We start from the raw sequence: 14,430 nt of genomic DNA, 5'->3' as shown, positions 1-14,430 counted from the left end.
CTTGCCCTCCTCCCCTCCCAGTTTTTAAAAAATATTTTATTTATTTATTCATGAGGGACATATATATATATATATATAGAGAGAGAGAGAGGCAGAGACACAGGCAGAGGGAGAAGCAGGCTCCCTGTGGGGAGCCCCATGTGGGACTTGATCCCAGGACCCTGGGATCACACCCTGGGCCAAAGGCAGATGCTCAACCGCTGAGCCCCCCAGGTGCCCTCTCCCCTCCTAGTTTAATGTCCATCCAACCTCTGATCCCAGCTCAGGAAGCCGTCCATGCTCCCTGGTGGGCTCAGGGTGGTGACCTGTCTTGTAGCTACTCATCCCCTCAGGTAGCTAATGTCTGCCTCCTGCCCATGGGCACAGGCCAGTTTGGGGCATTGACATCTCCCCAGGTGCACAGCAAATGTTGCTTAGACCATCAAGTGAGGCAGATCTTATTGGCATAACCGTACGTGGGGGGAACTTGCACCTAGAGAGGTCACGACCTCCCTCCAGGTCGCCGGCTCTCCAAGGCAGAGTTGGGGTTGGAATCTTCCTCCATCCTGCTGCAGAGCTGGAACCCCTAAGAGCTGGACAAGGCCTGAGATAAGATGATGGAGGCTCTGGGGGCTTCCCCAGGCAGGTACCCCGCCCCCCCCCAACACCTGACCATTCCACCCACCAGGGGCAGCCCCGAAGTCTCATAGTTTCTGCAAGAAATAATGCCTTTGACAAAGCACACACTGGATGCGGGACTGCTTGCGATTCTGATCCCTTAGACCACCCGGGCTCAGTGCTATAGCGCTTAGCTCCAGGCTGGGAGCTCTGAGGCCTCGGTGGGTCCAGAGGGCCCCCCTGGACACTGCCTGGCCAACTCCCTACCAGACCTATTCATCAGAAACAGGACCCTGGGCTTAGGCAGCCGCCCGTCCTCCCGCCCCCTCCTCCCCCTGCCATGCCTCTCTCAGCTTGCCCTGGGCGCCTCCTGCCAGAATCGAGGCTGCCATCTGTGTGTCTGTCCATGTGTCCGTCCACGGGCCCCCAGGACGAGGGAGCCTCCCCACCCCTTCTCTCCAAGGCTCTTGCCTACATCTTAACGTGTCTCATTCAGGTTGTAATTTATGGCTGTATTGCATTCCCCTCGCTGGAACACGAGGGCTGCGGGTCCCCCCCTCTGCACCGCGTGTGGACGCCAGATAACAACCCCCAGCAGCACCCGCGCCCAAATCCTGAGACCCTATAAGTGGGTCGCCTCACCTGGCCAAAGGGACTTTGCTGATGCTGTTCAAGGCACGAACCTTGAAACGAGGACATTATCTCAGGTTATGCAAGTGGGTTTAATTTAATCCTAAGAGTCCTTAAAGGCAGAGACCCTTTCCTGGATGGGGGCGGGATGGCAGGAGAAGGAGAGGTCACGAGGGTGGGAGGGCCTCGCCCTCCATCGCCGGCCTTGGGGAAGGAGGAAGGCCCCGGAGCCAGGGATGCAGTGCCCCCCAGCCCTCCCAGAACCTGGATCAGCCCCCCCACTGACCGCCAGCAAGGAAACGGGACCTCAGTCTTACAAACTCAATGAACCAGGTTCTTCAGCCTCCAAGTGAGCGGGACCCAGGGCCTCCCCTAGGACTTCCAGCAAGGAGCACGGCCCTGCCCAGACCTTGGTTTTCACCCAGGGAGATGAGTGAGAACTCTGACCTCCAGAACCGTCTCCAGAGAGCAGATTTTACTAGTTCAGCCCCAAATGTGTGGCCACTGGTTACAGAGCAATAGACCGGCTGAGCTACAGGGCAAATCCCCGCGCCTAGAAAGGCACCAGCTGCAGAGCTGGGTCTCTACACTGCCTGCTGGGGGATGCGAATAGCATCCCTCCCCCTCCACGATGCTGCCAAGCTCAGAGAGCTTCGGGAATCTTCTGCGGGGGGTGGGTGTCACGGAGCCACTAAGCGGCAGAGGTGGGACCCAAACTCATTTCCCCTGGAGGAGGGTTTTCAGAGGGAGCCGGAGAAGCCAGGCACCAACCTCCACCTGTGCCAAGCCCCACAGCTGTCTTGTCCCTGCACAGGTGTGCGTGACAGGTGACACTGCATGCTTCGGGAGGACACCAGTGCTGCCCACTGAGTGCCCATCACGCCTTCCCATCGAATGGCTGCCGGGCAGTCAGAGGCCGCCGCCCCCCCCCCTCCCCCGTGGTGGAGGACGGAGATGGGGAAACTCCAGAGGACGAACTTTCCAGAAGGCAGAGCTATCCTCTGTCAGAACATCTTGGCTGGGTACAAGGTGAGGCATGTGACACTGGCTGGTGGGCTGTGCCCGAGATGCCCTTGGAGTGGTCCTGGGTGGGAGCGCAGGGGAGGGAGGGGCAGGCTGGGCTCAGATGCCCACAGCCTGGAGGTGTCAGGAGCGCAGGGCACATGCTGGCCACAGGGGTGGGGGAACCAGGCACCTTCTTGGGGGACCGGTGGCTGTGATGGGGAGGCCAGACATAAGCACACATGAGTGGAGAGATTAGCCAAGGGAGCACAGAGGGCCAGCCCGATGGCCCTGGTGGTGGCAAGGAGACTGGGAGAGTGCTTCTTAGGGAAACCGAGGCAGGAGATGAATAGATTCGGAGGAGCTGATGGGGGAATGAGGAAGGGAAGGTGCTCTGGGCGAGGGACAGGGTGCCCAAAGGCACAGAGGGTGCCTGGAGTGCAGGACTGGGGCCAGGGCACAGGGCTGCGTCTGGGGAGGGGCTGCAGGGCTGAGCCGTGGCATGGGGTCGGGAGGGGCGGGGTGGGGTGGGAGAGGATCGGACAGGCCCTCGCGGGACTCCGGATTCGGGTCTGTGGAAGACGGGGAGCCACAGAGCCGGAAGTGAGCTGGGCAGGTCCGGGGCTCGAGAGGGGGCCGGGACCCTGGCACCCGGCAGGTGCTCTTTGTCAGAGAGCCTGACCAGCCTTTCCGAGAAGGACAGACGGATGGGAAGATAGGAGGAGGAACGACCCCAGGAAGGTTCCGGGGGCGGCTGGGGGAGGCAGGCCACCCCGAGCTGTCCTCCCCTGCCTGCGACATCCCCTGCAAGGGCCGCCACCGCCACCCAGGTTAGCAGAAACCGGCCACGCCCAGAGGCAGCTTTCCCCCACCAGCCATTTGAAAGTGTTCCCGATTGAAAGCAGAACAGTAAAAAAAAAATGGAATTCTAACAGAGTCACCCCCTCCCTTAGCTGGATTAGCTGCCAGGAGTGTAATGATTTTCATTAATACCATCAGCTTTCCTCAAACTTGATTATAATTGCTCTCCAGCCACATTCCCCTCCGCGTGTGATGCTGAGTGGAATGCACGTTAATCACATCAACTGAGCACATCTGAACGCTGATGGCCTGAACTCACAGCCGGGCCGACGGGAGAGGCCAGGAGGGGGTGGCCGGGGGCTGCCGGCCCGGGGGGACATCCATATGGATGGAGGAATGAATGAATGCCAATGCCTCTGTGATGAGCCTCAGGACCCGATGGTGTTTATCACCGGTTGGGCCCGCACCACAGCACCTGGTGGCAAGAATGTCATCTGCGGGTTCAGCCTAGCAGGAACCTTGGCTCAGAGAGGTCCAGTGGCTTCCTGAAGGTCACACGACGTGTTGGATGGAAGTCAATTTTACTATTATTTTTTTTTATTTTTTTAAGTCAATTTTAAAGCAAAGTCTGGGGACACCTGGGTGGCTCAGCAGTTGAGCGTCTGCCTTTGGCTCAGGGCGTGACCCTGGAGTCCAGGATCGAGTCCCACATCGGGCTCCCTGCAGGGAGCCTGCTTCTTCCTCTGCCTGTGTCTCTGCCTCTCTCTCTGTGTATATCTCATACATAAATAAATAAAATCTTAAAAAAAAAAAACAGAGTCTGGCGATCTTTCCTCTACATCGTGATTGTTTCCCTGGGACGCAGGGTGGGTAGGGCTGGGTGCCGGAAGGAAGAAAGAGACAGAGAAAGGGGGCAGAGGAGGTAGGAGGCATGCTTTCTGGCCTGGCCACAATGGCATCCCCACGCTGGCTGACACCTGCTGCACCCCCGCAGGTGACAATCCCATCCCTCAGGGGCCCCCTGTCACTGCCCCCTCTGCACTCTGAGTCAGTTTTAAATGCAAATGTGGTGGGCACTAAGGGGGACACTTGACGGGATGAGCACTGGGTGTTTTTCTGTATGTTGGTAAATTGAACACCAATAAAAAATTAATTTATTAATAAATAAATAAATAAATAAATAAATAAATAAAATAAAATAAATGCAAATGTGGGCCCTGAAGGCCAAGCCCCAGCCTGCACCAGGGGGACTCCCGCTGCTTGCAGCGCCCCCCAGCCTCCTGCTGTGGGCGCCCTCCCCAGATGGCTCAGGCAGGGTCCCTTTCTGGCCTGGGGGTCTTCAGGCACATGGAAATGGTCTACTGACAGAGCTGAAGGCAGACCGGTGGGCCTGGCCCCGTGGTAGCTCTGCCGCCCGCCTGGCCGTGGGCTCAGGGGAGAGGGTCTGGGGAGGAGGGTGGGAGCTGAGGCAGCTTTTACTCTTCGTTTTACACATTTCCATAAGATTTGCAGATGCATTCACCACGGGCAAGGAGGGGCGGGGAGAAACGAGGGAGGTGCACCCGGGGCTCAAATTTCAGAGGGAACAGCAAGTGCAAAACTCAGAGGCCAGAGGGGAGGTATGAGGTCCCCCCCCCCCACAGAAGCAGGGGTGAGGCCACAGAGGAAGTGGGTGGGCAAGGGGGGGATGGGAGGGCCCACCCAGGGCCCCAGGACTGGAGCTTACCCACCCCCCCCCCCCATCACTTGTATGATTTCTGGCAACATCACAACAATGGCTAATGCTTGTGGACCTCACTCCACGCTACGCCCCACACTGAGCCTCGCATGTGATTATTTCATCGACTCCTGGCAACCACCCCGCGCAATTGCACCCAATTTACAGACGAGCAAACTGAGCCCCAGCAGGGCGAATCGGCTCACCCAGAGCTGGAGGGCTGGTAGATGACAGGGCCGAGATCTGAAGCCAGGCGGGCCAGTGGCCTGAGGGACGGGACCATCCCCTGAGGGTCCCTGAATCGCAGCCACCTGTCCAGCAGTCTGCACCAGCAGAGACAAAAGCCCCACTCCTGCAAGGAGGCTCCCTGGGTCCTGGACAAGCCACAGCCTCGGGGCTTCCTGGGAGCTTGAAATTCAATTACATCATAAATGCATTTAAAAGTCATCGGAAGTGGGAAGCCTTCTGACTGCAGAAACAGCATCGCAGGGCCGAGGCAGGACGAGACACTCCCCTCCCCACCCCCCCACCCCCGCCTCCTTGGGGGCTGCCTGCAGAGCTTGGAGAAAATAGTTCACAAGTGCTCACTGAGGCAAAACAGAGCGCCGCCAGCGCCCCGGGAAATAATGGATGCTGCACACGTTCCCGGCCAGGGGTGCCCCGCAGAGCTAGGGCAGCCAGGCACCTGCAGCCTCCCGGAAGGGAGCTGGAAACTGACCTCAGGCGACTCCATACGTGAACATCACGCAGGCCAATTCTTGGGGTGGAAGTAACAGCACAGGCCTACCTCTGCGCCCTCTCTCTCTTTGCTGTGTGACCTTCGGCAAGTCACTCTGTCTCCCTGATGAGACTCCTCCACTGTGGAAAGGACCTAATAGGGCAGCTACGTCCAGGGCTTTCAAGCCGGGCCAGCAGAGAGAATCCTGACCGCGCGGCTGAGCTGCCCCAGGGCCTTGCACGTGCAGTTCCCTCTCCCTGGAAGCTGTTCCCTAACTTGTCCTGGCTCCTCCCGCAGCTCTCGGCTTCAATGTTACTTCCTCAGCGAGGGCACTCCTGGCCTTCCAATCTTTTTTTAAAATTATTATTATTATTTTAAGATTTTATTTATTTATTTTAGAAAGAGAGAGAGAGAGAGCACGAGGGGGTGGAGAAGCAGAGGAAGAGGGATAAGTAGATGCCTCGTGGAGCACAGAGCATGACACAGGCTTAATCCCACGACCCCGAGATCACGACCTGGGCTGAAATCAAGAGTCGACGCCTCACTCCCTGAGCCCCCCAGGCAACTCCTTGCCTTCCAATGTCCTGTCTTGAAGTCCCTGTGGACACCTGTCTCCTCTGGGCAGGCTCTGTGGCTGTGGGGTGAGACCCCAACCCCACCTGGAGGGCCCTGCAGCCGGATGAGAGAGAACAGAGGCCATCTCTGGGAGCTTGAACGTGGTGCTGAGGTCACAGTACGCCCTGAGATCCAGCACAGGACTGGGGAGCCAGTTTCCACTGCCACGTGGCACCTGCAGGAAGGTTCTGGTTTTCATGGAAGCCAAGGGGGTGGGTATGCCAGGGGGTTGGGAAGAGGCCGGGCCAGAGCAGAGAGGGGTCTGATTGCATGGAGAAGCTGGGGACCAGGCTGCAGTCCTGTGGAGGCTGTGGCCACGGCCTGGGGCCTGTAAACCTGACCCCTATGGGACTCCCCGGAACGAATCCTGCTGTGGCAACGGGTCCCGGGAGTAATCACAGCTCGCGGTTAGGTGGTGGTGGAGTCGCCAGGGCCTGTCCTTTTGGGCGCCAGCCCACACCTGACTGCTCGCACAAATGCCCTGCGGTCGGGTCACCCACGGGACCTCAGCCTGGACCACGCCAGCCCCGGGGTTTGTCTATGCCACCAGGTGGGTTTTGGGGCTTGGACGCCAGGCTGATGGGGCTCCCAGCCCCTGTCCTGGCCTCGCCCAATTCCAGGGTCTTGGGCCAGTTCCCTCCCTCTGAGCTTCTGTTTCCTAGGCTGCAAATGGGCCTAATGAGAGCATTAGTTCACTGAGGAGACAGCGAGTGTGAGGGCTGGGGCGGGGCAGGGGGGAGCACAGCTTGTGCAAAGGCTCCAGAGAGGAAAATGCTGAGGGGCTGCTGTCCCAGAATGCAGCTCTGCCTGCATCCGAGGCCCTGAGTCCTGATGCCTCGGAGCCCCCTCTAGTCCCCTGAGCTCCCCGAGAGTCTGGGCTCTGAGAGCCAGTCCTGTCTGTCCCGGCGGCACATGGCACAGGCTCACCCAGCTCCAGGCTACTCTGCTAACCGGGCGAGTACGTGTGGGCAGCGACCTGAGCAAGCTCTGTCCCAGGGCCTGCAGAGCTCACCCAGTGGCCACCGCTACCCACTAAGTGACTCAGCGAGACCCTTGTCTCTCTGGGCCTCATCTGCATAGGGGGGATGGCCAAAAGGGACACTCTGGGACAAAGCGCCCAGCAGGAGCCTCCACAGTAGTAGGGTCGCTGCACCTACTGGAGGGGTCACCTGTGTCAGGACCGTCAGCGGTCACCCTACTTCTGATGCTTCTCTGCTACACTTGGTGGGGCTTTGGACGTGCCGCTGGCCCCTCGGAGACCAGTGTCACCTCCAGGACCTGTGCTTGGCAGAGGGCTGGAGGGGAGGACTTGGGGCAGGTGCTCCTACAGCAGCCATCACCCGCATTACCATCTAGGGGTGAAGGGGTGGTGTGCACGAGGTCCCAAAGGAACCCCGCAGGGTGGAAGTGAGCCCCTGCTGCCCGAACCCCAGCCAAGGCCTCAGACACCCAGACATGAACGCTCTTGGCATTAAGTGCCTCCTGCTGTCGAAATGGGATTAGCGTGAATTGTGCTGAGGACCCGGGTCCTCTGTAGAGAGGGCAGCAGAAGAAAAGAATCAATTAACTCATCTGGTGGCTTTTGTTGTCCTTGCTGGAGAGAGAAAGCAAAAATATCCCACTCATCTGCTTTTTAAATTAAGGACCGAAAACATTTAATACATTTAAATCGCCTAAGAGGACACTTGAGTTTTATTTCAGGGCCACACAAGGCTGAGGGAGGGAGGGAGGGGAGAGGCAGGAGGGTGACAGAGGCTCTAGAGGGAAAGAGGGACAGATGGGGGGTGGGGAGACAGGTGGGTCGGACCACGTGGGGAGGGGACTGGGAGGAGCAGCCCCGAGGGGCCCCTGGGAGACCTGGGTGTAGGCCCCACGGAGCCCATGCGGCACCTCCTAGAACCCACGTCTCCTCCTGGCCTTCGTGGGTGGGAGCCCGCCCAGGACAGGCTTCCAGAATGTTCTCTGGAAGGCAGGAAGGCTGAGGAAGGCAGGCCGTGAGCCCACCGGGCTCCGAGCAGCTGTACAGCCAGGATTTGATGGAGGGAATGCTTGGCGAGGTGCTCTCTGCGAGGTGCTCTCTGCAGGGGGTTGGCGAGCTGTGTCCCCAGGGGTGAGCAGGAGAGCTCCAGGGGTGGGGGGGCTCCTCTCTGGGGGAGCCAAGGGGAGCCCTCCCATCCGCAATCAGAGCAGCCTCCGAGAAAAGGTTTCCTTTGGAAACCACCCAGAAGGCTCAGAGCTACGAGGCCGTGGCCTCCCCCTCCCGGTTGCCCCCTCCACCTCCACAGCTCACGTAGGATCGGATCGCATGAGATCCTCCCCAAGAAGTGTCTCTGATACAACAGCCAGCGTTTTCTAGAGAGCTCCCTTGTGCTTGGCTCCGTGCTAAGTGTTTTTGCGCAATTTAAGGCATGGCATCCTCACGATGTCTCCACGAGCCCTCCCCCCTCCCCGTGCACAGGTGGGGGAAACGGGCTCATCGGGATCTCGTGGCTGGTCAATACGCAGCAGGCCAGAGCCCCCCCTCCCCCAACACACAGGAGGCCCTCAGCAGTGGTCCTTTCTGAGGCAGGATAAGGACCATAGAAAGGAAACCAGTTCTCCCCACGGGACCGGAAGGCAGCCGATGAACCTTTGCTCCTGGGCCGGGCCGGCTTTCATGTTTCTCCTTACATGTCCAGACATTCATTTTCTTTCTTTTTTCTTTTTTTTTACAACTCAGTTCTTTCCCTTTTGGGCTGGGGACAGTGGTGAAGCCCCCCTCTGTAGGACAGTTAGGGAGGATGGGGTCTGGGGGGCATGAGGGTCTCTGGGGCTGCAGCCCTGCTGGCTAGGGAGTGGGGGGGCGGCTCTTAGGGACCTCAGTCCCTGCCTCCTGCTCCTGCAGGGAGAACAGCTGGGCCTGTCTCTCCACCCTCTGCCCTCCCTTCCCCCACCCTGTGCCCACTGGTCCCTCATTGCTTCCCCCTCCCCCAGCCCCGTGCAAGGGCCTGCGGCCCTCCTGGCCCCGTCCTGCCCTGCCGCTTACCCTCTCCCAGCCCTCCTGGAGGACTGGCCCATTTTATGGATGGATGGATAAAGAGTGGCAGGTGGAAGCCAAGGGGAGTGCACAAGGCCACAAGGCTAGAGACGCTCTTTCACCCTGGCCTTTCTGTCTCCTGGTCTGCCCTGCCCTGCAGGGGCTACACACAGGGGCAGGAGAGACACCTGGACCAAACAAATGCCTCTTGGATTGGATTCCTTTCGTAAGTGACCCTCTCTGCCCCAGGGTCTTCCTTGAAATCTCCCAAGACGGGAGACTATTTAACTTGGAAAAAATCGCCCCCTTCTCTCCCCTTTGTGTTTTGAAAGGCTGGTATTTAAATACCTTCATAGCTTTAGGGCTTTGGGGCTGTGTGCTCTTGATTTTGTGAATTAATGCAAACTGGAGTATTTGTGAGTGACCTTTAAGCCTCCAGCCTCCTGTTCACACTGCTGGATGGGTAATTCTCTAGAGCCTGTGTCCCCAGGCTCGGCCACCAGGAATGATCCAAAAAGAGCTGAACAATTATAATTTCCGTAATGAGATCAGAGGTTCCTGGTTACTACTTAATTCAGAAAGGGCGCCAGAGGAGCTCCTTAGGGAGGAGCTCAGATGCAAGGAAGGGCCTTGGGAAGGACCCAGCTAGACCGCCTGAGGCAGCCGGGCCCCAGGAGGGCTGGTACTTCACTCTGCAAGTGGCTGCAGGATCGGCCACATCAGCTATGGCACCTGCTTTCCTGCCTTCGGGATGCCCTCCACCCTGTCCCCTGCCCGTTGGAAAACTTTTATGGGGCCACCTCCCCTGTGAAGACTTTCCCATCTCCTCAAGGACGCCTAAGCGCGCCCCCGCCCGGCTCTGCTCTACTCCTCTCCCTGGACACCCTCACTTTGCTGGGAGCAGTGTCATTACTTGGGTGCTGACTCCCTCTCTTGACCTCCAACTTGACCTCGTCTCAGGGATGTTTGCAACATCAGGGCCACGTGGTCCGGGGAGAAGCAAGCGTGTGGATGTGGACGATGAGGCCCCTCGCCCCTGGACCTTGCACTGCCCCCCGGAGAGTGAGTGGAGTCCACACCCTTGCCCCGTCCACTTGGGGCTGCGCAGAAGGGTGACAGCCCAGGGACACACGCCGAGACCCTGAGCGAGCTGAGGCTTGGTGGCTGTGGCCTAGCCTCTTGCTCTTCTTCGTCACCAACAGGAAACCAGACCCCGGCGTGTGAACGCGGAGCAGGCCTGGAATGAATTACAGCCTGGCGGCCAAGTGCAGCTGAAGCCGGTTCGACCCAGCCCGCCGCAACCAAGATCGACTGAAATCCACCCCCAAGAGCAAGGTACATACATGCGGTTGCTGCAAGCCACTGAGATGTGGAGATTGTTTGTCACTGAGCATTGCTGCAGCCAGAGCTGACCGATGCAACAGACACAGCGTGCGCCAGGAGCAGGGAAAACAGCAAAGCAGACGCACCCCTCCTGCCGAAGGCGCAGAGTTCTTCTAGGGTTCATTTGGTTCCTGTCTCATGTTGCTCCTGAACAGCCAGCCGTCCTGCCACCTCTGGTGCCCCTGAAGTCAGTCTGTCCCCCAAGAGCCACCTGCGACCCAATGCAACCTGCGTGGCCACCCAGGAAGGCCGGGAGCGCCGGGGGTGGTGGCTGTCCCCAGACCCACTGACAGGGTCACCGGGGGTGGGGGTCGGCGGAGCCAGCGGCCTGAAAACCCAGCCAGGTTCCCGCCTTAGCCGCAGCAGCCCCACCTGCCCGTGACCCGGTGCCAGGCGGGGGCTGGCTGCCTGACACTGCCTCGCACACCCAACCACCCAGGCCTCTTGCAAAGAATAAAGTTCTATAGAAAGAGACGAGTCAGCAAAACGATGCAGCTGTGTAGACTTTAATAATGATGCGATGTGTATCTGAAGTCGAGGCTGTCCTGGAAACGCACGGCGCCTGCCGCGCCCGACGGAACTCCCGCCTTCGGCCCCCGGCGCTATGCTCCAGACTCCCCGCGGGCCTCGCCTCCCCTCCTGGTGGCCCTGGCCTCTGCACCCCCCCTCCCCACACAGCTGATGTCGAGGGGAAGATCTGCCCTGCGGCTGCCCTGCTGGGTTTAGAAACCCACTGACCCTCTGACATCCCCCCACGAGGAAGCAGCCTCATTTCACCGGTGAGGAGCCCGAGGTCCGGAGGGGCCCGGTGTTTTGCCAAGATCCACACAGCCGGCCAGTGGGGGTGTCAGGAGAAGCCCGCACCGGAGCTTCGGTCTCAGCGGTGACAGCACCAGTTCTCAGGCTCTAGTGACCCAGGCTGCATTTGAGGATTGGCAGTCGCACCAAAGCCCAGAGAGGTGGGCTGGGTTTACTGGGCAGGTTCGAGGGCAGTGGGCCCTGAGCAGGGTTCTGGGGGATGCATGGGAGGAGGTCGATGGCACCAGCTCCCAGGAGGTGACTTGGAGTGACCGTGTGGATAGGGAGGACGGTGGCAGGTGCACAGGTGTAGACGTCTGACCTGGAGGGTCCTTGGGTGTTCCAGGAAGACATGCTTAGCCTGAGACCTCCTGGTGGCCACGTGGTGCTCTCCACGGAGGACCATGCAGAGCCTTCCCCGCAGGCCCCGCTCCTTCCTGCCGCCCCATGCCTGGACCTGGTGCCACGTTGGCCCCGGGATTCCAATTGAACCAGCGTGACTAAAGGACTTGACTGTGGTAGAGGCTGGCTCACCCTTAGCCAGGAGAATTCATCCTGATTGATCCCACTCCCCAGGTAACACCCTGCCACGTGCCTGGAAAAGGCTTGGACAGCCCTCGCGGGTCTGGCCTGTCCCCAGGCCCCCCAGCCCCGGTCCTCCTCCGATGAACAGGTGAAGATGGCCAGCAGGCCCCCTCGCCAAGCCCATGTCCCTGCCTCCCCCATCCCAGGCACAGGAGGAGGGTCACACTGGCACTAGCCACCACCACCACCCCCCTGCCCCCGCCTGTGGGTGAATATCCTGCCCTGGAGCCAGGCACAGAAATCCATTTAGGCACAAAGTCAGATGCGAAGCCCCTCCGAGCAGCAAGGGACAGACACGCAGAGCTCCGGGAATGGGCCCCTTCCTCTGGACTCTGTGCCACCGGGCCTGGCTCCATGCCCAGAGCAGCCCTCACGGAGGCTCTTTCCTCCCTGTAAACCTCGAAGTAGAACGCAGAACCAGGGATGGCGAGACCTGTCGGGGAAACTGCATCCCCCTGGGATTTCTCTCCATCTTTCTAGACAATTGTCGCCAGATAGTGCTCTTGAAAAGGCCCGGTGCCAGGGTCCCCTCGGAGGCAGGTCCTCTGCCCCACTGGCTGGCCCCCACCCACTCCTGGAGCAGAATGGGGAGGCATGTCTCCCCCCAAACTCAGGGCTGGCATCCACCTCCAAAACTTTTCCACCTGGCTGCTGCAAACCCATTAACCTGCAGTGGCTTTTAATTATGCCCCCCGGACCTGACATTTTGGCTGTGGCTGAGGATATCCAGAGCTGAAAAGGGCAGGCTGTTCCCCACCAGGCTGGGGACGTGCAGAGGAGCTAGGAGAGGCGTCACAGCCCCCTCCCTGGCGTCGGGGTCCCTGGAGTGGGCGGCACGGGACCCCCCTCCCGGGACTCCCACACCCCAGCCTCGCCTCCTCCAGGGGGTGACACGTCCCCTTACCTGTGCCGATCTGGGTGTCCTGGGTCCCCGCCACCGGCCCCTTCCTCACGAGCAGCCTCGGCCAGGCTCCGTGGAGCTCGTCCCAGGTTGGGGCGTGTGCGTGCGTGTGCCTGTGAGGGTGGGCGTGCCTCTGGGCGCCAGGGGTCAAATATTCCTGGCTGCCACCTGCCACCAGCCCATCCCAGGGGCCAGCTGCCCGAGAGGGGGGGCGCTCTGGCCGGGCCGGGCCCGCCGTCATCTGCCAGGAGCGTCAGGCGGCAGCTTTTGCTCACCAGGCTCCCGCCGGCTGCTCTCCCAGGCTGAGGCGAGTGGTTTATTTTTAGAGCCCGGCCCTTCCCCAGACGCCAGGATCCCAGCTGAGATTTCCAGCGGCTCAATCGAGCCCATTCCTGGGCTGGGTTGTCGCTTACCGAGAATGTTCTGGAAGAGAGACAGAGGCGCTCAAAGGATGTGGTCCCCAGTGTTCTCACCTGAGAAACGTGGGGTTGGATCTGAGGGTCTCGGAGACCCTCCGGCGGGGACGGCCGACACAGTGGCCCGAAGGGGATGTCGCTTGGCCGACGAGTGTCTCCTCCCTGGGCGGCCTTAGTCTCCTTGGCTGGAAGATGAGAGCAGCGGGCACACGGCCCAGAGCAGGGCCGGACGGGACAGTGGGCTGCAGGAGGAACAGCCCCAACTGTCCCCTGTGCAGACGGACCTCGGCTACCATGCTTGCCGTCAGAACCCCCGGGGTGTCTAGCCCAAGGGGGATGCACATAGTAGGTGTTCACTAAATGTTTAGTATGTAAGGGAGCAGGTGCCCCTCGTCCAATATTCACCCCGAGTCTCCTGACTAACCTGCAGGGTCCCTGGGAGCATTGTTTGATGGATGTGGGTGGGATCCAGAGGGTGAGGGGCCGGCCCAGTGCCCCTGCCAGAGGCGGGGAGCCCCAGGGTTCCCTCAGGGCGGCTGGCTTCCTCACTCCCCATCCTGTCTCCTGATCACACAGCCGTCCCCCCGACACGTCCCCTTCCCCAGCCTCAGCACCGCTCACGCTGTCCCTGTACCGTCCAGTGACTATCCGGCCACCGCAGCCGCTCCTGCTCCGGAAACACCATCTCTTCTGCAGACCAGAGGCCCCCGGATGGGCTTCTGGGCTCCTGGGCCCGGCCTCCTGTGGCTGTCTGGGGTCCCTGGGAGGGGGAGCGCACCTCCTGACCCCCTGGGCCTAGCTGTCCTCTCCCGGGCGTGGGGCCAGCCGCAGTGGGGCGGGGGAAGGTGCCAGGCACACAGTAGGCCATCAGGGTTTGCTCATCCACTTTGACTCAGCTCTTCGGGAAAGAAGTTTGCTAACCTGTGCGTGTGCTTGAGCCAACGGAGCCACTCAACCAGGCAGGATCTGACCTCAATGCAGAGTGGGGACCAGGCTGCCCCTCATGGGGTGGACGTAGCCCCTTTACTGACATGCAGACCCAGACGTCTGGCACACCCCACAACCCCTGGAGCCACTCCTCCTTCTGCATCCTGCCAGGCCAGTGCCACCCCCTCTGGTATGTTGGGGACCGGCTGGCCAGTCTCCAAAAAGGGCCAGACACTGGGAATCCCTGCCCGCATGTCCCCCTCCCCCAGGGAACAGGGAGCAGGGTGCCTGGATGCTGCAATGTAATTGTAGCCTGAGTGTTTC

General features: G+C 60.2%; 1 protein-coding gene across 1 annotated transcript in view; it reads right to left on the bottom strand.

Annotated features, from left to right (window-relative positions):
- The window catches only part of SHISAL1 (shisa like 1), a 130,416-nt gene extending 117,354 nt beyond the window's left edge, over window positions 1-13,062 (bottom strand). The window contains exon 1 of the mRNA XM_026017287.2: window positions 12,767-13,062. Within this exon, the coding sequence (XP_025873072.1) occupies window positions 12,767-13,004 (238 nt within the window). The 5' untranslated portion in view covers window positions 13,005-13,062. The remainder of the gene's footprint in view (window positions 1-12,766) is intronic.
- Between the last annotated feature and the right edge of the window lie 1,368 nt (window positions 13,063-14,430).

The sequence above is a fragment of the Vulpes vulpes genome, chromosome 16 (genome assembly GCF_048418805.1).
Source record: "Vulpes vulpes isolate BD-2025 chromosome 16, VulVul3, whole genome shotgun sequence".
Classification (NCBI taxonomy): domain Eukaryota; kingdom Metazoa; phylum Chordata; class Mammalia; order Carnivora; family Canidae; genus Vulpes; species Vulpes vulpes.
This window is presented reverse-complemented; position numbering and strand designations above follow the sequence as displayed.